The sequence below is a fragment of the Bombus pascuorum genome, chromosome 12 (assembly GCF_905332965.1).
Source record: "Bombus pascuorum chromosome 12, iyBomPasc1.1, whole genome shotgun sequence".
Lineage (NCBI taxonomy): Eukaryota > Metazoa > Arthropoda > Insecta > Hymenoptera > Apidae > Bombus > Bombus pascuorum.
Genome location: NC_083499.1, coordinates 7,829,560 through 7,851,424, shown reverse-complemented (window position 1 = coordinate 7,851,424; position 21,865 = coordinate 7,829,560). Strand labels below are relative to the sequence as shown.

Sequence of the window (21,865 nt, the reverse complement as noted above, 5' to 3'; positions counted from 1 at the left end):
AACCGCGAAAACTCCAAACGAACGCTCAGCGCCATCAGCGCTCTTCCCATCCCTTCTTCCCTTTCGCTCGTTCGCTGTGTCAATGGACACAATTTTGCCGCGGCCGTCATCTGGACAAATTGCTAAAAGAAGAAACGCGAAGCATCGATCCAACCGCGAACGCGAGTCGAACACGCACGTTTTAATCGCACGCAAACCAACCACGACCAATCGCTTTTAAGATGACGAGATCGAACGTCCTCCGGGAACGGTAATCGTTCTCTCTTAAAAAAACGCATCACGTTCCCGATTGGCGACCTCGTTCTGCAATTTGCTACCCTCTCGAATCTTTCGATTCTATTTCTCTCGACGTTTCTTTTCCACGTTCAGGTAACAACCAAGATTGATTACCTTTTAATTATCGTCCGGTTCGATTAACGGCCGATCTGTCGATACCGATACCACACGTCCGTCGTTCGCGTTCGTTCCCTCTTTCCGTTTCCATCTTCCGATTTTTAGTAAATTCGAATTAGGTATACGGCTACGAACGATCGCGATCGGAATGATTCGTATAAGCGAAAAGTGGAAATTCGACGAGTAAAATCAAAGTGTCGGACGACGTAAACAGCAAACTTTAGACGATCGGTAGCCCGAAGAGCGCAGCGGTGGTCAGAAATCGTATTCCGAACAAACACGATCGCTCAACCTAGCGGTGGTTCAGTGTCGTCGTACCATGTCTGTACGATCTGTCGGTTTTAATGGTTTGTCGACGATCGAAACGTAGCTCCCCTTCGCACATCAGCTTCCGATCGAGCGACAACATCGCTTCTTCTTCGTTCCCTTCGTCCGAAAGACGGGACTGGGCGTGAAAGCAAACAGAAGGGTGAAACGAAGGGAAAGGAAGGAGGAAGAAGATGAGCGAGCAGCGTGGGTGGACAATCCGGGTTCTCTCGAGAGCAGAAGGTGATACGGAGGCCACGGAGGCACGGTCGAGCGATCATGCTCGAGAATAGGAGGGATGAAGCAGACTTTGGTGGGAGCGCGATTCTATCCAGAGCGGGGATAGCTGCCGCGGTGGGGATGCCGATGAACACCGCGGTGAGTGACGCAGGAGGGGTGCCAAAGGAGTCGAGGAACAAACCTGGTGGCAGCAATCACCATGAGTGGGCGACGCGCGCTTCTCTTCTCTACGTTTCTCCGATCTTCTCTTCTCTTCTCTTCTCTTCTCTTCTCTTCTCTTCACCTCTTCACCTATCTTCTTTTCCTTTCCTCTCTTTTCCTCTTTTGGGTTATCAGACTGACGAACCACTCGCCGACCTTTTCCCTTCGAATCCCTCTCGCTCGCTGTTTCTCTCGCTTCCTCCTACTCCCCCTATTTCCTACCCTCTTACCCTTTTCCGCTTCCTCTGGATCTCCGTCAGTGCTCGGTTCGCGTACGTGTTCGTATCCGTGTCCGTGTCCCTTGCACGCAACCGCATCATCGGACAGCTCGCATCGTGAGGGTTGAGAAACTTTATCACTGGCCATTCCCCTTCCTCTATACACTTAAGTACTTATTTAGCACTATCACGACCTTACGATTCGTCGGTCATGTCGCCAAACAAATTCGTAACGTAATTCGAATCGATGAGTATCGCGCGTAGTTACGAGTTTAAGAAAACAGAGACGAGATTACGAGTGGACCACGCGTTCCAGTCGCGGAAAACGTAACAACGCCGCTTAAGTTAAATGTCTACTCAAAGTTTTACCATATGACGCTACCGATCGAGTAAGCTCGCTCACGAGGGTCTGGTAACGATGGTGTAGGGGACGCAATGTTGCCTCTGCGACATGCGGTACCGTCGTATAGACGGAGACCAAACAATTTGTATTAAAATGAGCGAGCTACCCTCGCAACGGCGAGCGATTTTATAAAAACGATTTTTTAAAAAAGCAACGACCACTACCAGCGGGCTAAACGGATACAAATCCAATCTATGTCTCTCTCTCTCTCTCTCTCTTTTTCTCCGTTCCCCTCTATCGAAACACCATGTAATTCGCAACCTCTCATTTTGTTTTATCTCGCGGAAATAAAGAGCGCGTACAGAAGTATCGTTTCAAACGCAGTGCGAAAGTTAGCGACGTGAGTAGGAGGTCGCGAGTGCTGGATGATCTATTGGAACATCGATGAGCCTGACGTAACGGTAAGCGACAGCTACGTACATACGTTTATAATATACACCGAAGACGAATGATCTCTTATCGATCGTGGCAGATACGCGTAAAGAAAAGCGGTTTGACTTTCCACCGTTTACAGTCGCGTGTCATTTACAAGGCTTACCACGAGCGATCCTTGTCCTCGCGAGAAAAACGAGACCAGATACAAAATGATTCGTCCGGTTTCAGCGACGGCGGTCGTTTGCTCTCCCTCGCTCCTCGATCCATCGAGATCGGACTCATCGAGGTATGCTTGCCCCCCGTGGTTCGCTTCCATCGAAAATCCAGATCTGATTGGTGACGACTACGACGACCAGTTCGTTGTCAACCGGACATGTTAAACGAGTACGGGTCCCTTGTTAAAGATAGAAGAGAAAAGAGTCGAAACGCGATGCACGCGTGTACGCGCGCGATCACCAACGGTGATCAATCACCTTCAAACTGTGCTCGTACAATGCGTGTCGTGCCACCAGAATCTGGCCGCTTGAGAGAGCTATTGTTGCCACCCACGTTGTCTCTCGACTTCTGCTTACCGCTCTCTCTAACGACCACGACCGTCTCTCGTTTGCCAAAACCCCAAAAGATCCAATACTCCTGATTGCTGCACCCTCCTGTCTCCGCACCCTTCGCAATCCCAATACGTATAGAGGTCCTTCGTTTTTTCGTCCAGCTATCGACTATTCCTTTCTACCTCTACGATCTAACCACTCGATAATGCTTTTAAGCGGTTTCGAACTAATGTAATCGGCCATCGTACCTGGTCCGCGATGCTCGTAAATCGCGTTGATACGACCGATCGAAAATCTGAACTTCCAATAAACTGATATAAATACGTGGAAAACGCTCCCGTGAGACTTACCCTTCTCCGTTTGATACGACTAGTTTCGAGAGAGAGATAATTCTGCTAGAATCGAGAATCGGGAATCGGAAACCGAATTTTCAAGATTTCGACCGATCAGCTTTGAAGGAAAAGAACGGCCATCGTAAAGGTAGAAACGAATACGCGTTATCGGATCGATTGGATCGCGACCAGAAAAAGAAGAAACCATGCACAACGTCGTTTATACCCCTCTGCAATCATCTTGTATTCGATATCCAAAAAGAAAAAAAGGCAAGGAAGTAAAAAGTTTCCCTCGGAAAGGAAGCGATCCAAGCAGATAACACGGACGCGTAATCTCGATGCTACTGCAGCTAGAAACAGCCGTTGCGGACGTATCAAAATATTCGAGCTCTGCATAATTTCTCGTGATAAGTGACAGGCTAAAAGCTGTCCCTAAGTCGAATCGACCGAATGTCTGGTTTAGTTTAAAACTAGATCTTAGACGTTGATTCTTTTGAGAGCAACATTGTCCGTCGGTTAGGAAGAAGAGTAAGAGACACGTGCCACTTATCCACCGTGTTATCGTACGACTCATGGCTGACTATAGATACCAGAAGCTGAACACTCGAGTATGTATATACGTCGGGATGATTTTCGGCTGCGTATGAACGTATACACGCGTATCGCGATCGTTGCGTTCGTCTCTTGAGTCGGCTTTTCATCCGTTTTTAAGCGAGCCGTGGAGATTTTTCAAGATCGCTCGACGCGCGCTATTAACTAACTGCGCCATTAAAAGCGTTATATCCTCCTATCTTTGTTTATTACTTCTCGAAACGAAACATTTCTTATTTGGATTCAAGGAGTTACATTTTTTACGATGTAAAACAGCATCGTACCTTACTGTACGTGCGAACCCCTAGCACACATTATTTCTTTCTTCGCGGAAAATGGACCGACGTTGGACTTTGTTTTTTTTTCTCTCGTTTTGCTCTTTTAGGTAGGAATGAATCCCCTGTAGAGGGTTTAGAAAAGGGAAAGTAACTAGAGGAGATGCTTCTGACGAGTTCTACTCTCTTGACGTTCTATGGGGCCCTGCGTGGTGAATGATAGGTTTGTGAAGTTACGAAGTTACGTTTAGTAGTAGTGGCGGAAGGTGAGTTCGTGCGTAGAATCGTCGAGTTATTCTTCTACCTTCACAGAGCGTATCATTTTATGCAGATTAGTATCTTCATGGTTCTTTCTTCTCTGAACTTAATAATATCGCATTGAGTGTGAAAAACGGTTCACGATAGTCACGAAATGATACGATTAGTAACAACCAATATTATTAACAAGAACCTACGTTATTTTTCTTCTACCAGACCTGTATGTGTATACGACGAATTAACACTCATCCTTATTGAGCGAAACGATATACTAAAAAAATCGATTGTATCTTAACAGAGAGAAATATCTTCTCAATGACTACGAAATATGTAGATCTCGCGGTTTTATTCGGCTTAACGATGACACGAAACATGCAACGGTACAGAGCGATATAAAGATAGAAGGGAAGCGATTCTGGCACCGACAGAGATGAGCAGATACGCCTAAAACTGAGTTGTGTCAATGTGCGGTTCGAAAAATGATTAGCATCGTGCGGTCAATTTATTTTATTTACAATGCGTGTCTCGTATTGCATAAACTTGTACGTGTTTACCTTCTTCCAGGTGTTTTGGAGTTACGTATACGACCAACCGATCATCGAATCTTATTCATGGATTCAATTGGATTGCAATTAATCGACCAACAAATTTCAGGAGGGAAACGCGCATATGCCGCCTGTCAGAATTCGCTTTCTCATGGATGCGAGAATCGATTTGAAATGATTAGCGATAATGTCAAGGGAGTTCAGAGGCACGTCCGTGATGAGTCCGTGACTGGCGTACCTTCTGTGCCGACGTGGTTAAGTTGCTCCAGTACGCCAATACGTAACCACGAATCCACCTAATTGAAGTAACCACAAGGCGCAACGCGCTACGTTATACGGCAATGCAATCGAGCCAGGCAAAGGTAGACAGACCTGCCACAGGTACAGAAAGAGAAAGAAGGACAGAGAGAGAAGGAGAAATAGGAGAAGAGAGAGAGAAAATGGGAGTACCTGGTTCGAAGAAGACGCGAGGACGAAGGGAGAAAAGTCCCAATAATCCATGATGGATAAGTAATATTAGTACTATACGTCCACGGTACGATTTTCTCTCCGTTAGGTCGACGAATAACCATCTGCCGCTTGTCTTTCGACGTCTAGTATTTCCATTTAGACGTAACGTTTCGAGCTTCGAATAGTACGAAATGCTAAGCGCACTCAACGATTCTTTACTCTTAAAGTGGAAATCACATATGAATAATGATATCGAATAACGAATAATAAAAAAGAAAAAGATACTTTCAATTTAAAAAATACAGAACAAACGGGAAAACAATTTGTTATGCATAGTATAAATATATTTATATGGATATTTTATAATGCAATTGCGTCTACATATCGTGACACGTATAATGCTAATAAATGCCACCTCCTAACTGGATACAGAATGTAAAAATCAATCGATGATCTCTTTATAATGCTCACTCATACACCGTCCCACACATAATATCATGGTCGATCGAATTCTTTGAAAAACGTTTCGATCGCAAAAAAAAACATTATATTTTAGAAATCTGTCTCACATGTATCCAGTTCACGTATAGTAAAAAGTTTTTAGAAAAACAATAGGCATTGATTTTTTATTTATCAAATAATATAATATTCGTTGAAATAAATAATACGTAAACACGCAATTTTACTGGGAAATGAGCTCAATGCTTCCGACCAGCTATGACCTTCGTCCATACAATCGTACATGTATGTATCTTCTATGAAAAGTTATATGTATACATATATAACTATTTTTTACAAGAATTTTATACCGCGTCTGATATAGTGCAGCCAATATTATTAGCAAATTTATTCATTGAAATCTTATAAAATATAAATGCCTGTTATTACTAACCTCTTGTTCGTCGTTTTAATACATCGTATCAGTGTGGATCTGTAACGCTGATATGTACAAAATTAGATGTAGAAAGTTTTGCCAAACCAAATGCGCTACTATAAAAACAATTTGCGTGATTTAGTTGCCCAATTTCAAAAATGTACGAAAAATGAATATGTTCAGAAAAATAATATTTCCATGTCTTTCGTCACATGCGATCAGAGGTGTCTAAACAATATACATATATAGCTTTGATATATTGTACGTTTATACATTCATTGCGAAATCTCTGACTTAGATCTCACTACAAACGTGTAATTTCATTCTGTATACTGAGAACTAATGCTTTGTTTTATTTTTTTCAAAATCCTTCTGATTCCTTATATATTCCAGGAAATACTTTATTCTACGTTATAACTCGTCTTATCGATAAATGAATAAAACACGAAAAATAATAATCAATAGCACCAATTATTCTAATAAAAATATCAAAGCAATTTTAAACAACATAATTGGTTTTCAAGGTAAAGCTTGAGTAACCAAAAAATATTCGTGCAATATACATTACGAAATATATTTGCTTTTAGATAAAATTGACAAATCCCATGAAACTAATCAAGTTTTTAGTCAATATTTCACGTTGCATGGAATGTGGCCAACATTATGATATGATACTGGTGAAAAAATTGGATTGAAATTGTCGCGTTGTAATATTAGCGGCTGTTGATTAATTTCAAAAGATTAATATTTTTTTTTTAAAGGAACCATATACGCACGGTCTCGAATTTTCTAACAGTGCTTTATACTACGCATGAAATTTGCCGCTCGGTATTATTATGTGTAACTTTGTTTCACTTCAGAATACACATTCCTTTTAAAACCGTTACTCTTTTTACAAGAGTGTACACTTCCTCTTCTTTACTGGTTCTGGAGGTTCCAATGCAGCTAAAATAGCTTCATCAAATACATTTTTCAAACCTTTCTGCAACATTGAAAACTCTGTTATTACTACCAAAAGATTACAACAGCGAGGACGTGTCTTCCTATTTAACAGATGCATACTTACTTGCGTAAGAGCACTACATTCTACGTATTTTACCGCTTTTAATTCCTTGGCAAGTTTTTCTCCTTGCTCTGCTGATATCGGTTTTTGCTTATTTTTTGCTAATTTTTCGATAGTAGCAACGTCATCTCTCAGATCAATTTGAGTACCAACCAACAAAAATGGAGTTCTCGGACAGTGATGCGTTATCTCAGGTACCCACTAAAGTAAAATGTGTTTATGATTGACATTTCTTTCCTTTATTGCATAGTACATTTCATTTCAATAGTATCCTAATGATAAATAAATTGTATTGAACATAACCTTTTCTTTAACATTTTCAAATGATGATGGTGACACTACTGAAAAACAAACAAGAAATACATCTGTCTGTGGATAACTCAGAGGCCTAAGTCTATCATAATCCTCCTGGCCTGTAACATAACATAGTATTTGTATGCTATATTTATAAACAAATCTTAATGTTATTAGAAATTTACCAGCAGTATCAAACAATCCCAATGTATATGGATCACCACCGATCATTACTGTCACTGCATAATTGTCAAAAACAGTAGGTACATATTCGGATGGAAATTTATTGGTTGTATATGATATTAAAAGACAGGTTTTACCCACAGCTCCATCCCCTACCACAACACATTTTATTGTCTGCATGCTGATATTTCTTGTATTATCTAAAATAGCTGTATTAAATACATATTTAAAGTTAATACAACAAACGAATCACACGACACTTCTGGGAATATTGTGTACAATATGTCAATTCGACTTTAATAACAATAAACAAAGTACAAATCACTCTTAAACTTTTTTTAACGCTTTGTCAGTAATTGATAAATTCATCTAAATTTTTTATATTTAACGTTATATGAAATATACGAATTTAATGAAACTTATCGGATGAATCACATACAAAGTCGGCCTGTCCTTAACCTTCAAACATATAACCGAATTCCAATATAAAAACTAAATTATATTAAAGTACTTCCTATTACTCTTCACAATAGTAACTATTACTTTCCATATTTACATTTTATATTACCTATAACATGAACTTATAAAAGGAAAATCGTGTTAACTTATCGAACGTAAAAGAAAGACGATTACCTACGATTGTACGTCTGTCATTAAAGGTTAAAATCGTAACTCATAATCTTAAATCACAATGAACAATTATACAACTTGAAATATATTGGTAAACGTAAAAAAGTATAAATACAACATCTAGCACTTCAACGCCATCAAGCGCAATATATTCCACCGCACTTTATATTTATCACGAAATATGCATTTCTTTTAACGATCGCTCATTCACAACTGCTTGTTGCACACGTCTGGCATCCGTTACACATGATCATGAATATAAAAATATCTAATATTAGAGTTTATAACAATATAAAAGCAAATAATGTATTTGATAATAATAAAATTATTATTAAATATTGTTTCTTATATCACTTAAAAAAGTTGCAAGTAAAAAAAATACTAGAATCACTATCATAACAAAGCACTAGTTGGTACTAGATCAATACATAAAAAGTGTCTGATTGTAAATTGTTGCTCCGTCCAAATGTTTATTTTAAGAAATATTAGCACTACATTTAATAATAAATCAACAATTGTATATTCTTACTTCAGTTAAATATAAGAGTATTATAAACGGTTATTATAACAATTTTATACATACATGTTGAACATAAGTAAAAAATAATTTTCATTTTTGCTAATATAAAAATACATTAAAATTTACAATTTTCTTATTTCCTAAGGACTGCAGCTTTTAGTTTTGTTATTGCATTTTGTATACAGTATAATTACTTATTATCTTGCTTCGGGTTTAGAGAATGGTTGCAATGATCCTGGTTGTACCCATGATAATCCAACTGCTTTATTTTCTTCTTCTTCCTGTATCCCATCACATTATAATCATAATTAATAAAAAAGTAGATCAAAATATTATAAATTATTTTCATTAAGCTTCAAATAATATGTTAGTATCTACATTAATTGAAAAACATTTAGATATATATTTCTTTACCTTAGGTTCATAAATTTCTCTCTTAATGGAATTATGAAGCTCATCGACGTATGGACTAAAAGTAATATAGTGAGGATCATCCACCATAGGTGAACTATATACTTTGTTTAAGCTTTCTCTCACACATTTTCTTACACGATCTCGAAATGTTTCGAAATTATTCTCTAATCTGTAATACAAACATGACACGCATAAAATTTAAATATTAACTGACAACTACAACATTCATTGATCAAATATTTTTTCCTAAATACTTACAAATTAGACGCTTCGTGATTTACAGAATTCATTTTAATATCTACTTTTGTGAAGATTTTTGTTATAAATTGTACCAATTGCCAAATTCGATTACTTTTTCTCCATTCAGGAAACCCCCATGATGTATATAGTTCTCCAGATTCAGAATCGATCAAAGGATGAAAAACTGGAGTTTGAAATGTGACTTTCTACAATTTGTACGGTACACAATAACAATTAAACATTCAGTATACAAGCATTTTAAACAAATCTAAAACAATTTTATAACTAAATTCTAATGTATCAGGAAGTATAGTCTTACAGGACATCCTCCATCTGGAAAATTTTGTGGTAGCGTAATATTAAATCTGAAGATTCCTCCTTGATATATTCCTTGCCGCACAAATTGTACTCCAAACCATACTAAAACAAAATGCATTTATTACAGCTTGATAAATATCCAGGAATGTCTAATAAATGTGTACAAGAAAATGTGGCAAACAATAAATCATGCACATATTTACATGTAAACCATTATACAAGACCAAGTCAGGATAAGCAAGACCTAAGAATCAATTCATATTTGACTTAAATAAATTGAATGCAATTTTTCTCATACATAAGATGCATTGAAAAAAAGAAAAATAATATTTATTTGCTCATACTACTTACATAAGGAATTTTGGGCAGATGGTATGACATAAATACCCTTCAGATCTTGCGCACATAGCATATTACTGTTTAAAAAGTAATAACAAAAGAACTAAGAGATTTTCATTCACTGCAGACATTTATACACTGATTTGCAAAATTGACTTACTATTCTGATAAAATATTGTATTCCTGTAAGTATATTATATATTCTTTGTTAGTTTGTGACACAGTTGGCCTATCAATCATTTTCACAGACATGCTCAATTGAGAATCTCCATTTGTATTCAAAGGTAATAATTTCCTGAATGAACCTTGTCGTTTTAGGTTATCGTTCTTATTACCATCATCCTAATATCATATAAAATTAGTTGTTATTTTCAAATGTTTCTATTTATCTTCCAGATTAGAAGGAAACATTTAATTACTCTTATTTTGTTTATTACCTTTGCTCCTGACATACTGATGTAATTAAGAGAAAAATAGTAGGATTATGTCTCAAATATAATCAACGTTTAAGATTTTAAATAATAAAAATATGTTCCATTATTTCACAAATTTTATCAGATAACTGGCTATTCTGTTGTATTTCCAATTACTATCATCTCCTCTGAAATATTCCATCTCACGCTATATGTGAACAACCATAAACGAAGGAAGACATAGATCTTATATGATTGACTAATATATCGACTAATGCTCTTTATTTTATTTTTTATTATCTAATCTAAGATAAGAATAAATATCTTCTTATCAGTCCTATAGAATGTTAGATCTATACTGTATCATTAATTAAGGACAGAATAGACGTGACATTACATAGGACTTTGTATCTCAGGTTCTGAAATACCGACCTGAAAAAATCAGTGTTTCTTACGCCCTCTGCGATTTATTGCAGCCAACATAGGAATTAATATTCTACTGAATAATCGAGATCATCGAAAGCAATAAAGTCAATGCATACATAAGTATATGTATATAGCTATAGAAAGATCATTTGCCAAGCTGAATCTACAATATTTCACTTTAAAGGAACAGTGTAAATTCGACTTTATATTCTCAAAAGAAGCTCTGTCATCCTAATCAGAGCTACTAGCAGCGAGATTCCTTGGTTGAAATAGACATGCATTTGTTGAAATCCGAACTGACTAACGTAATATAAGACATATGTTAACCAAAAAGGAGAGAGTAAACTAGGAGAGAGAGCGTGATCTCAGAGTGTGTTGAGTTCAAAGAACATGTAGTAATTTGGCTTATGTATATATATACGTGTATAATAATAATTGTATTATTATTTCAATATACTAAATACATTTATACCTTTTCTTTTACACCTATACACTTGATTGATATATCCCACCGAGTTATGGGACCAAACTAGGTGTAAAAAAAGTAGAAATAAAAGAGAAAACGAAAGAGACTCTATAACGAACAATTGAGAGCGTAATCACGTGTAGCGAAAAGATCAAAGACCAGAGTTTCAAAAGAAGTATTTCAAAAGGATTTAGAATAGTATTTTCCCCAGTTGCCCGCAGAGAACTTCAATAACTAACTATTTCAACTATGCACGATCATTACAAATCGCAGCACTACGAAATTAATTTAAAATTAACGTCGTTTTAACTCAACTTAAGATAAAACAAACCGTAACAAATTCAAATTCAATAAATACTAACGTATGCACTCATACTTCAACATACGCAACGCTAATATCGAAATGTCGCAGTGCAGCTACATTCGAAGCTGCCGATGCTTGACTACCTTTTTGCAACTGTCTTCGTTGCATCAGGTGATCCAGGAACAGGAACAAGTTTCCACAATCTCAGTGGAAGAAGTTTGGGCATTTCATAGACGCAACACTACGCATAGAAACGCGATCATTCATCAACGCAACGCTAATCGAAAAAGCTATTGAAATAATCTCGACGAAATGTATCGCAACGCTAATTCTTAAAATGAATCTAATGTAAAGTTACTATTTATAAATGAAAAAAGAACTACTTCAAATATGCGCGATGGTGACAAATCGCTACGCTACGAAATTAATTCAAAATTAACGTCATTTGAATTCAACTTAAAATAAAACAAAACGCGACAAATTTAAATTCTATTCTTTAATAAATTCTAACAATTATTCACAATAGAAAATACTGAATACAATCGCGACATCTTATAACTCGCTACAGTAAAGCAAACGCGGTCGTCTTTTCATCGCAACGCTAATCCAAACCGAAATGAGTATTTTTTCGCAACTCTAATTGTTAAACGCGAAATTTGGGTTCGCAACTCTAATTGTCAACGCGAAATTTAAATTCGCAACTCTAATTGAAAAACCGCGATTAGCCCAATATGACGATGGGCCGACATGTACGTCGGCAAATAAACAAATCACAACTAATACTACTACAAATACTAAAAGCGAGTACAGTGACAAAGTAGTAACGAGAATGACTTTCCATCCTCTGGATGATCCAGAAGATGAAAAGCCATTAGTAGTTGCCCTCTTGCATGGCAGTTTGCCGGGCCTCTTCGGCTCATAGCCTCTTCTTTCTTCGGGCGCGATGCCCGCTGAAACTTACGTCTAAGCTCGAGACTTTCTAAATCGCAAACCAAAAAATAACGTACAAAGGTGAAGTGAAAACATAAATCGCGGAAGCTGATCCAAGTACATGGACGAACAACGATCATATAGAGATCGCTGTCCGTTCGCATGTGCATGCTCGAGCAATATTAACGTTCGTGTCGAAACCCAATCGCGACCGCGACCGCGGAATTCAAAAAATCGACGGACAAAGCCAAAGACGATGGCATGTTCCATTCGTGTCAGCTTCACCGTCGATTTTTCGAATGAAATTTCTTGAAACAGGTTGGACACGCGAAAACGCGCCTACCCGACGAGAGACTGTGCCAACCTGCCCGGCCCTACCTACTTATAGTTAACATTCATACCAGAAAATATACTACCTATCCTACCCGAAAACCTATATTTAAAATTTAAAAAATAGCAAAACAAGCACACCAACACATTCACTCCACGGTTCTCACACATAACCCGGGCGCAAAGGCCTACACTAGAGAGACGTCCCGGGACGCCTCCGACACCCGAGTTTGGCATACAACATGCACACTCTAACGTTACGTACCATTTTCCTGAAATCGACTGACGAGGGCTAGCGACCATTGCGTACAACGCGATAAAAGTTAATCTCAATTTTAATTACAAATATTCCTAATTCAGAGAGTGTGTTTATTTTTCAAAGAAATTGTAGATTTATTATAATTTAACAATAAAATTAATGATACTAATATCTCTGATTCCCTGTATTCGATAACGAATCCTTGTTTTTACAGGTTGTGATTGAAATGATATTGGTATGAATTTATTTTTTATGATTTAGATTTATAGTAAATAGGAAAAGTACGAAAACGACGCAATTCCACAACCTAACCACACACACTGTGTAGAAAGTACGTCGTGCACGATACGCTAACTCATCGTCAGTCGCTTACAAATCATTATAAAATCAATGGTCGTCGTACTCATTGCCTTTCTCTCACCCAAGTAGCACCTGAGCACGTGAATGAGATCCTGGCATTGAATACGGAAGGGGTTAAACCTGAAAATCCTAACTAAAAAACGTATTAGTCCATCTAATTTGTATTTAACGGGCTAATCTTCCTTTATTTTGCATTTTCGAACTTTATCTCTATTATTATCACTATATAGTCTAGATTATTAATTTAATAGTCTGCCAAAATACTAATATTGAATTTATTTATAGAAAAGAAATAAACTGATCCTGAATATGAAATTTATTTAATAATTGACTCAAAATTAAATATTAATGCAAACAACCTCAGGCAATCCCTTCATCAAAGCACATTTTCGAAAGTACGAAAGCAATGTTCAAAACTTGTTGCTTTGATTCCAAAATTTGCCTGTCGCGAAATTTCTTCTTGCACATAAAATTCAATACATTTTAGTACGGCAGGACTGAACTTTAATATCTCTATATATATATTTTAAATCAATACCAACATTCAAAAATGAAGGGCAAACAATTAAATCCTTTGAAATAATGTCATCAAAAAACAGAAAGTAAAATAAAAGAACTTATTATTATCATTATCATCAGATATGCAATTTTGATTGCAACGAAGTCGGAGGGTATCCGACTTCATTATTACGAAATATTTAATTAAGTCATTTCAATTCTCAGTAAATACACATTCCAACTTCAAAAGTAATTATAGTGAACATATCTTCAATCATAAAATTCAAATGAATTGTTAATATATCGTTTGTATCAGTTAGTACTATTATCGGTATTATTAATATAAAATTTGTCAGTATCATGTAACTGATATAAAAAAAAAACGCGATGTGCAAGAAGACCTATCCTGAACTAATAAATAATACATAGAAGAAATGTTACTACTCATGGATATAACAAATATCCACGGTCACTGTACTCGCAAAAAATTCTACGTAAATTACAACCAATCACCCGTGTCGATTCGGACCTTTCGTCCTACGACATGATTGAGTGACCGGAGGAACAGAAATACATGCGACTTACAATATGATGTGTAGGACGTAGTCATCGATGTTGCGGTAGACCAGGGAAAGTCATGGTGTAGATCGTCATCAAGGAGGAGCCATATAATGCCATAGAAGAAAACTGTAACAAAACATAGAACATTATAATTTGTTCTTAAGGAAAATGTTAATTATTTGAAAAATTTGAAATAGTGGAATATTAATCTCTATTAAAATTATAATGTCAATATTCAATTCAAGAATGACAAATTTAGATAACAAGGAATAAAATTAAGTACAGATTTCAAAATTACTTACATTCTTGGCTTTTGAAGCACCACTAGGTCCTTTTCAGGAAACACGAGGGAGAGGAAGGAATGATAAACCTTTAAATAAAATATGAGCTATTATATGAAACAGTCTATGAAAAATTTGAACTAATAATAATAAAAAAGTTAAATTGCTAGTAAACTCTAATTATTATAACAAGTGGAATTTTGATATTAAAGTTTAAGGTTAGACCTTATTTTTTAATCAATAATAATTAAAGCAAAATACAAAGAATAAAATTAATTGGAATACGATATGCATAGATTCTTACATGCTTAGTTTTCAGGCACCACTGCATCCTTCCATAAACACAAGAAAAGCTGGAAGTTGTGAAATACCTGTGACAAAACAAGTAGAATATTGTAATTTATTCTTAAAAATATACTATTCATGGTTTAAAAAATTTAAAGATAATGAAAAATAAAACTCTATTCAAACTTAAAATTTGAATAACAACAAAAATCGAAATTCTGTTAAAATCTAATTATTATAAAAATTAAAACACTAAAATTACAATTTTTAAACTAAAAATGATGACAATTTAATCATTTTTGAAACATAATAAACATTCTTATTGTATATTTCAATATTACAATTTTAATATTGTGCAAAATCTAAAAATGTGAAAATATAAAAATATTATGTCAGTAAAAATTGATAATAGTTCATTCAAAATACGAATAATAAAATAATTTAGAATACAATACATAGAAATACTTACATTCTCAAGTCTCAGGAGTGGTTGTATCCTCTTGCGAAACCTGCGACTCTACTACCGAAAGCGAATGTTTAAAATGATGTATAATAAAAGAGAAAGAAAGGGCTATTAACGCGTCCGTAGTTAACAATCGACGAACACACTGACTCTAATTTCGCGTACAATTATTGTAATTAAATTTATAATTATTAACAGCTATTGTGCTCTAGAAAATATAAATGCTATTACGCAGCAAACACTGACTCTACCGATCGCATTGCGCGCGGGCACAAACATTCTCTGAAAGCAGATTGTATTAGTAAGGAGAAATAGAGGGGGAGAGTTGAGAGTTTGTTTTGGAGATATCACCGTTTCTAAAAGCTTATATATACGTCTAGTATTCCAAACACTGTTTATGTATTGCAAGATATTTTCTAACATATTTCTAAATATTTATTAATATTCTAAAATGTAAAACCAACTCCACAAGAAGAATTTAATTGTGAATGTTCGTCATCAGAGTTTGAAATATGGTTTTTACTAATATATTACGTTGCACCTTATGAAGATTCGACAATGCTTCTAATAAATTAGATTTTTTTAACTAAACATGCCTGAAGATAGATCATCTTCTAATAACAATTAAATGATTCGTATAATTTGCTACATATTGATATGAAAATATTAATTACTTAATAATATATGCAATTATTAATGTCGATCTATATAACCGAAATATTAAAAAAAAAATGATTTCTATAACCTCTTTTTCTTTCATTTTAACATTTTCAAAAAATTATGCGACTATTTATAAAATAATGTCATTATATATCAATCGTAAGCTGTGTAACAATTATGTAGCAAATATTGACTATCATTGATCCAACAAAAAGAGAAAATAAACATATACATACATTTGCTTTGTTACAATAGCTCAATCATTATCAAATCTGCATGAAAAATCAACGAATTAATTAGTAATTACCTGTGACGTCCATTATTCCGTAAATCCCCATTCTTTTGATCACGTACCAATAATCTGTACAGAAGGAAACCAACAATTTCAAATTATATTCAAATATCGATAACACTAACTGTCAGATATGCAGTCAACGAGAAAAGTACAGAAAAAGTTTTGAAAAATTACTTAATCTTACTATAATGATGATTAATAAGTGATTAGATAAGAACGTACTATTTAAATGAAGCAGATACAAGTGTAGAAATAATGAATAAATTGGAATAAAAGTATTAATAATTACGGGCTAATGCGACGAATTCTCGCTCCACAGATTTCAACAGAGAATGCCACCCCGCGCTAAGCATTCTCCTCAAATTACGAGCGATGCAACATTCTTGGCCAATAGAAATGCTCGATTTGAGTTTACAATATTTTTCACCAATAGAGACGCCTGATTTGATTTTGCAATATATTGCGCCAATAGGAGCACCCGACTTTCCTGTGTACAAGCGCGCGCTAATTTAATCTATTCAAACTATTAAATTAATGAAATTAATGAATAGGAAACATTTTTCAGGCAATGTCCATTAGCAGTAATAAAATTGTGTTCTTGATGAAAAGTTTTTATAATTGAAAATGCTATAACGGAATTTTATTTAAATATTCATACTATTATTAATAAATGTATTTGAATAATTCAAATATTTCAATAAATGGAAGAGAACGAAAAAGTTTTATGACTGTCTTTATTAAAAATAAATGTTATTCTTCAAAATGATTAATAATTAGCAATTTAAAATAGTCCTTGAGGATTGATAGCGAAACTATAATAAAAAAAGAAATTTCTTTAATTGAAAATAATTTATTATCATTGTTTACTTCGTTATTAATTGATGTGTAAATTATAAAATTTTTATTTTGTAACGTGCTAAGATTATTTTCTGCAACGATGGTTTTAATAATTAGTCAAACCAGTAAGTACTTATCTGTGCCAGTTCTATACTATGTATTAATTGATACAGTTGCATGTGATACAAAAATGGTAACGGATTCAAGTGTCCACCAAAACATGGGGCATGAAAAAGCATTGCATGTCATGTCCATTCTATATTTACTTCGTCTATGGCTGCATCTTGTCTATGAAATAACGTTTACCAACAATAGAAGCCGATAAATATCAATAAGAACTTTAAGTAATCAAGCACTGGTTATTAAAAGAATTATTCGAAAATTATTTTTGTAAAAACATTGGAAAATTATCGCCTCGCAACATAATTATTTAATAAAAAGAAAGTAATCCGAAAAATAATTGATTTGCTGTGTCTGCAAGGAAGTTGGTAACAAAGCTCTGCTATAGATAATAGTCCTGTTAGTGAAATCAATTGATCATCATTTTTTGTTTACATTCTTAACATAAATCGTGTGTGCATACATTTCTATTACATAATGTACGCAAATAGAAACTTCCGCGAAAGTTGTAACAATCGATAAAGAGGAACTTGAAAAGGAAGGATAGAAAAATTCACGAGGAATTACACAAATAGCGCCGATAGGTTCTCCACAATCTGTTAAAAAATCCGACTTTCCGTCTTCATAACGTATATAAACTCTGATTATCATTGAAGTCTGACAACTGTCAAATGACAAGTCTGCTTCAAATATTACGTTTTAAAGATTGAAATGGCAGCAGAGATAAAGCCCGCACCGGGAGTAAATCATGATAAATTCAGCACAAGCCGAAAACCTATACTTTTATCGAAATTAGAAGGATGTAATGACGATGTTAATGCGGCTATCATTATACCGCGCGAAGATGGTGTAATTAGTGTTTGCGATGACAGGTAGATGAGTATTATATTCGAGTTCTAATATTAAAATTGAATTTCTTGATTGTTCGTTACAATAATTAGTCGAAAAATTGTCTTCTTCAGTTATTCATGCTCTTAAGGAAATGTCTTTTACAGGACTGTTAGAGTTTGGTTGAAACGAGATTCTGGCCAATATTGGCCAAGTGTCTGTCAATATATGGCTGCTGGTGCAACATCAATGCATTATTGTGTACAAACTAGACAATTATTTGTTGGTTTGGAGAATGGAACTATAAATGTATGTATTAAAAGAGTTTTCTATGGAAAATTATCAATTTCTTTCTTTATTTCAATGTATTTTCATTATTTTCAGGAATTCATTTTGGAGCAAGATTATAATCAAATGACTGCCATGCGTGAATATGCTGCGCATCAAGCGAGAGTGACAGGTGTTATATTTGCATCAAATTGCGAATGGGTTTTAAGTATAGGTCGAGATAAAATGTTTCAATTACATTGTTCAGAAACAGGACAAAAATTAGGATCATATCAAACTGATGCATGGTACACCGCTCTGCAGTATCCTTTTGTGAGAAATAATTTGTAACGGATTTCTTAATTAGATATGTATATTACATTGAAAGAAGTCCTCTTTAAAACTACACACATCTCCTTAACTTATTCAGATTTGACGCGCAATCAAAACATGCCTTTGTTGGTGATTATTCTGGACAAATAGCAATGTTGAAATTAGATACTAATGGTGTTACATTAATCACTACTTTAAAGGCACATACAGGAAGCATTCATACATTAGCATGGGATTTTGAAAAACAGCTTTTGTTTTCTGGAAGTTTTGATCAAAGTATCATAGTATGGGATATTGGAGGCCGGCAAGGTACAGCCTATGAACTCCAAGGACATCAGTAAGCTATTCAGCCTATTAAGAAATTCTTCCCAAATTAGTTTCCAGTGTACATTTTTTGCAATCACAATTAAACAAATTTTACAGCAACAAAGTAACTGCACTGTGCTATGCAAGCGCAGAGCGTATGTTGTTATCTGGAGGAGAAGATGGTGTAATAGTATGCTGGGATATGGCTGCAAATAGAAAAGAAACTGCAGCCTGGATAGAATCCGATACGTGCCAAGTATGTAATTGTAAAATTATAATTAATTTGATTCTGAAATTTAATGCTACAACCAATATGGTTTTTTATGCTAATTATGATCCTACATTAAACAAAATTTTATTATAAATATAAATATCATAAATATAATATATAATTATATATAAATATAGGCTTGTGGAAGACCATTCTTCTGGAATATAAAGGCTATGATGGATCAACGACAATTAGGTCTAAGACAGCATCATTGCCGTCATTGTGGTCGTGCATTATGCGCACGATGTACATCTCAACGAATACCAATACCAGCAATGGGTTTTGAATTTGAAGTTAGAGTGTGCGATCAGTGTCATATTCAACTTAAAGCTGCGAAGTAAGTAGGGAAAATGAGATTAGATTTATCACTAAGATTGACAAACAAGGTGGATGTTTAAATGATATTATGTATCTGTTACATAGCCAAACATCTCTAGCATCGTTCCATGACGCAAAGCATAATGTCGTTGGAATGGATCTTGATGCTCCTAGGCGACGATTATTAACTATCGGTCAAGATCGTCTTATTAAGATTTGGGATATTTCTGCACTTCTTCAGTGAACTTCCAGATATATTTATCTACAAATAACAAAATTAATCAAATCGTAAGGCATAACAGAAAACTACTGTCTTATTTCAATGTAAAAGTATAATATCCAGAGCCTATTTTTACGACTATGAAATTATTTTAAAATCCGTTTATTTGATGATAAAAACAATTACGTTTCTACATATTACAATTTGCTTCTTGCATAAGAAAATCCTGGATTCGTGAAATATTCTGCAACACCAAAATAGGATATCTATATAACTGGAAAAATATATATATATATATATACTTGCAAGTACTCTTCCAACAGAGAAAAAGTAACTCCATAACTTATTCAGCAAATGCTAGAAAATAGTATATTTTTTAATCTTATTTAGTGCAATCATATTTACAAACGACCAAAGCACTAATTAATAGATTTGGATTTTTAATCAAATTCATTACAAAAAATAATCTTACTGTTTCATTACGCGTTTAACGCAGTAACTATAAATAAATTATTTTTGTTTTAAATGAACAAAATATGATTATTAAAAACTACATTATATCACGTGAAGTTGTAAGAAATTTTACATTTTGAAGTACAAAATTAAGCTGAATTACATTTCCATCTGATCGATATATAGTGGAAAATTTTTAACACTTTTTGGTCTATATCAAATTTTTCATTAGTATGTATAGTGTGAAATTATATTAACAATCTAATATACAGATTGACAATTTTGAGGAATTGCTCTAAACTGCGTATTCATTTAAACAATAGTAATTCGTTAAAACATTGTCAGTGATTGTCAATGTTGTTCCTAGTCGTTTCTTTTTTTCTTTTGTTGCATTCCTAATTATTTATATTATAGTTTCTTACAAGCAATTATACGAGGTGCTTTATCCCGAAACCTGATTTATCTCTAGACATTAATTATGATTCTCCAAACATTTAAACTAGGTACAGGTTATGCAAATATACTAATTATATAATAATAATAATAATAATACTAATACTAATAATTAGATTTATGCATACTCTTACAGAAATGATGAAAAATAAAAATTTGATTAAACAATATATGATCAAAGTTATAGGTATGTTACGATTTTTGCAAACAAGTATGTATAATTAAAATGGGAAAGAAGTCTTCTCTTTATAGACTATTTAATTTGTTTAATGAAATTTGTATTTGTAATTATTCAATCATTCCATTTAATAATAGGATGCATACCTTGTACCTGGATACAATTTTCATTATCAGATTAGCATAATATTGATTTCTCTATTGTAATAAATGATAAAAGCATTTGAGGAAAGAAAAATTACATTTATTGTAGAAGTACGTTAAAAATCAAGCAGTGTACTCGTACGAATACAATTTGGGCAAACGTATGGCATTAAATACGCCTTTTCCTTTGATCTACTATTATGTCATATATTTTTATCATGTATGGATTCATACAGGAAATTATTTAATATTATTATTTTATACAGAGTTAAACATATATTTTCGAATCAGTTTCTACATGCTACGCGTGAAATATACTTTGCTATATAATTAACACTATTACAATGTCCACGCGCGAGGTGTTGATCATACATGTATATGTATATTTATTAAGAAGCAATACTCCAAATGTATGTTATAGGATCTACCATTGCTTCGTTACATCGAGTGATAATAGCTTTTTAATCTTAGAAAATAATTTGCTGTATTCGTGATGTATTGTCGTCCATTCAAAGGCATCGATCGACTACGTGATTTATGAGCGACCGATATCAAAATTGTTACTTAGCAATGAATTTGTCATTGCTGTTAAGATAA

At 34.3% G+C, this 21,865-nt stretch overlaps 3 protein-coding genes across 4 annotated transcripts; 1 reads left to right on the top strand and 2 right to left on the bottom strand.

Annotated features, from left to right (window-relative positions):
- Window positions 1-5,455: 5,455 nt before the first annotated feature.
- Window positions 5,456-8,480, bottom strand: LOC132912955 (cdc42 homolog). Of its 2 annotated transcripts, none has more exons than XM_060970799.1 (5): window positions 8,187-8,480; window positions 7,552-7,758; window positions 7,376-7,485; window positions 7,076-7,273; window positions 5,456-6,991 (listed from the first exon to the last, which is right to left on the bottom strand). In XM_060970799.1, exons 2-5 carry the CDS (start codon window positions 7,727-7,729, stop codon window positions 6,902-6,904), a joined length of 576 nt encoding a protein of 191 aa, XP_060826782.1. In that variant the 5' UTR covers window positions 7,730-7,758; window positions 8,187-8,480; the 3' UTR covers window positions 5,456-6,901. The 2 variants fall into 2 exon arrangements, with proteins under 2 accessions (XP_060826782.1, XP_060826781.1); XM_060970798.1 differs by having other exon boundaries at window positions 8,183-8,474.
- A 142-nt stretch (window positions 8,481-8,622) lies between these two features.
- LOC132912954 (AKT-interacting protein-like) lies at window positions 8,623-10,801 on the bottom strand. The gene is made up of 7 exons (XM_060970797.1): window positions 10,448-10,801; window positions 10,171-10,352; window positions 10,023-10,087; window positions 9,673-9,773; window positions 9,372-9,559; window positions 9,114-9,282; window positions 8,623-8,980 (listed from the first exon to the last, which is right to left on the bottom strand). Exons 1-7 carry the CDS (start codon window positions 10,460-10,462, stop codon window positions 8,897-8,899), a joined length of 804 nt encoding a protein of 267 aa, XP_060826780.1. The 5' UTR covers window positions 10,463-10,801; the 3' UTR covers window positions 8,623-8,896.
- A 6,926-nt stretch (window positions 10,802-17,727) lies between these two features.
- On the top strand, window positions 17,728-20,324 carry LOC132912716 (WD repeat and FYVE domain-containing protein 2). Its single transcript, XM_060970397.1, has 7 exons — window positions 17,728-18,370; window positions 18,494-18,635; window positions 18,711-18,916; window positions 19,024-19,263; window positions 19,350-19,488; window positions 19,641-19,840; window positions 19,927-20,324. Exons 1-7 carry the CDS (start codon window positions 18,210-18,212, stop codon window positions 20,063-20,065), a joined length of 1,227 nt encoding a protein of 408 aa, XP_060826380.1. The 5' UTR covers window positions 17,728-18,209; the 3' UTR covers window positions 20,066-20,324.
- Window positions 20,325-21,865: the final 1,541 nt, after the last annotated feature.

Bases quoted from the DNA above. Each gene is read 5' to 3' on its own strand.
- LOC132912955 (XM_060970799.1), bottom strand. From the start codon at position 7,729: ATGCAGACAATAAAATGTGTTGTGGTAGGGGATGGAGCTGTGGGTAAA. The intron at 7,486-7,551 runs GTAAATTTCTAA...GTTATGTTACAG, and splicing joins GGGATTGTTTGATACTGCTG to GCCAGGAGGATTATGATAGA. The intron at 6,992-7,075 runs GTAAGTATGCAT...TCAATGTTGCAG, and splicing joins AATGTAGTGCTCTTACGCAA to AAAGGTTTGAAAAATGTATT.
- LOC132912954 (XM_060970797.1), bottom strand. The intron at 9,774-10,022 runs GTAAGTAGTATG...ATTTTGTTTTAG, and splicing joins ATCTGCCCAAAATTCCTTAT to TATGGTTTGGAGTACAATTT. The intron at 9,283-9,371 runs GTAAGTATTTAG...TTTGTATTACAG, and splicing joins AATCACGAAGCGTCTAATTT to ATTAGAGAATAATTTCGAAA.
- LOC132912716 (XM_060970397.1), top strand. From the start codon at position 18,210: ATGGCAGCAGAGATAAAGCCCGCACCGGGAGTAAATCATGATAAATTC. The intron at 18,917-19,023 runs GTATCCTTTTGT...TAACTTATTCAG, and splicing joins GCATGGTACACCGCTCTGCA to ATTTGACGCGCAATCAAAAC. The intron at 19,264-19,349 runs GTAAGCTATTCA...CAAATTTTACAG, and splicing joins TATGAACTCCAAGGACATCA to CAACAAAGTAACTGCACTGT.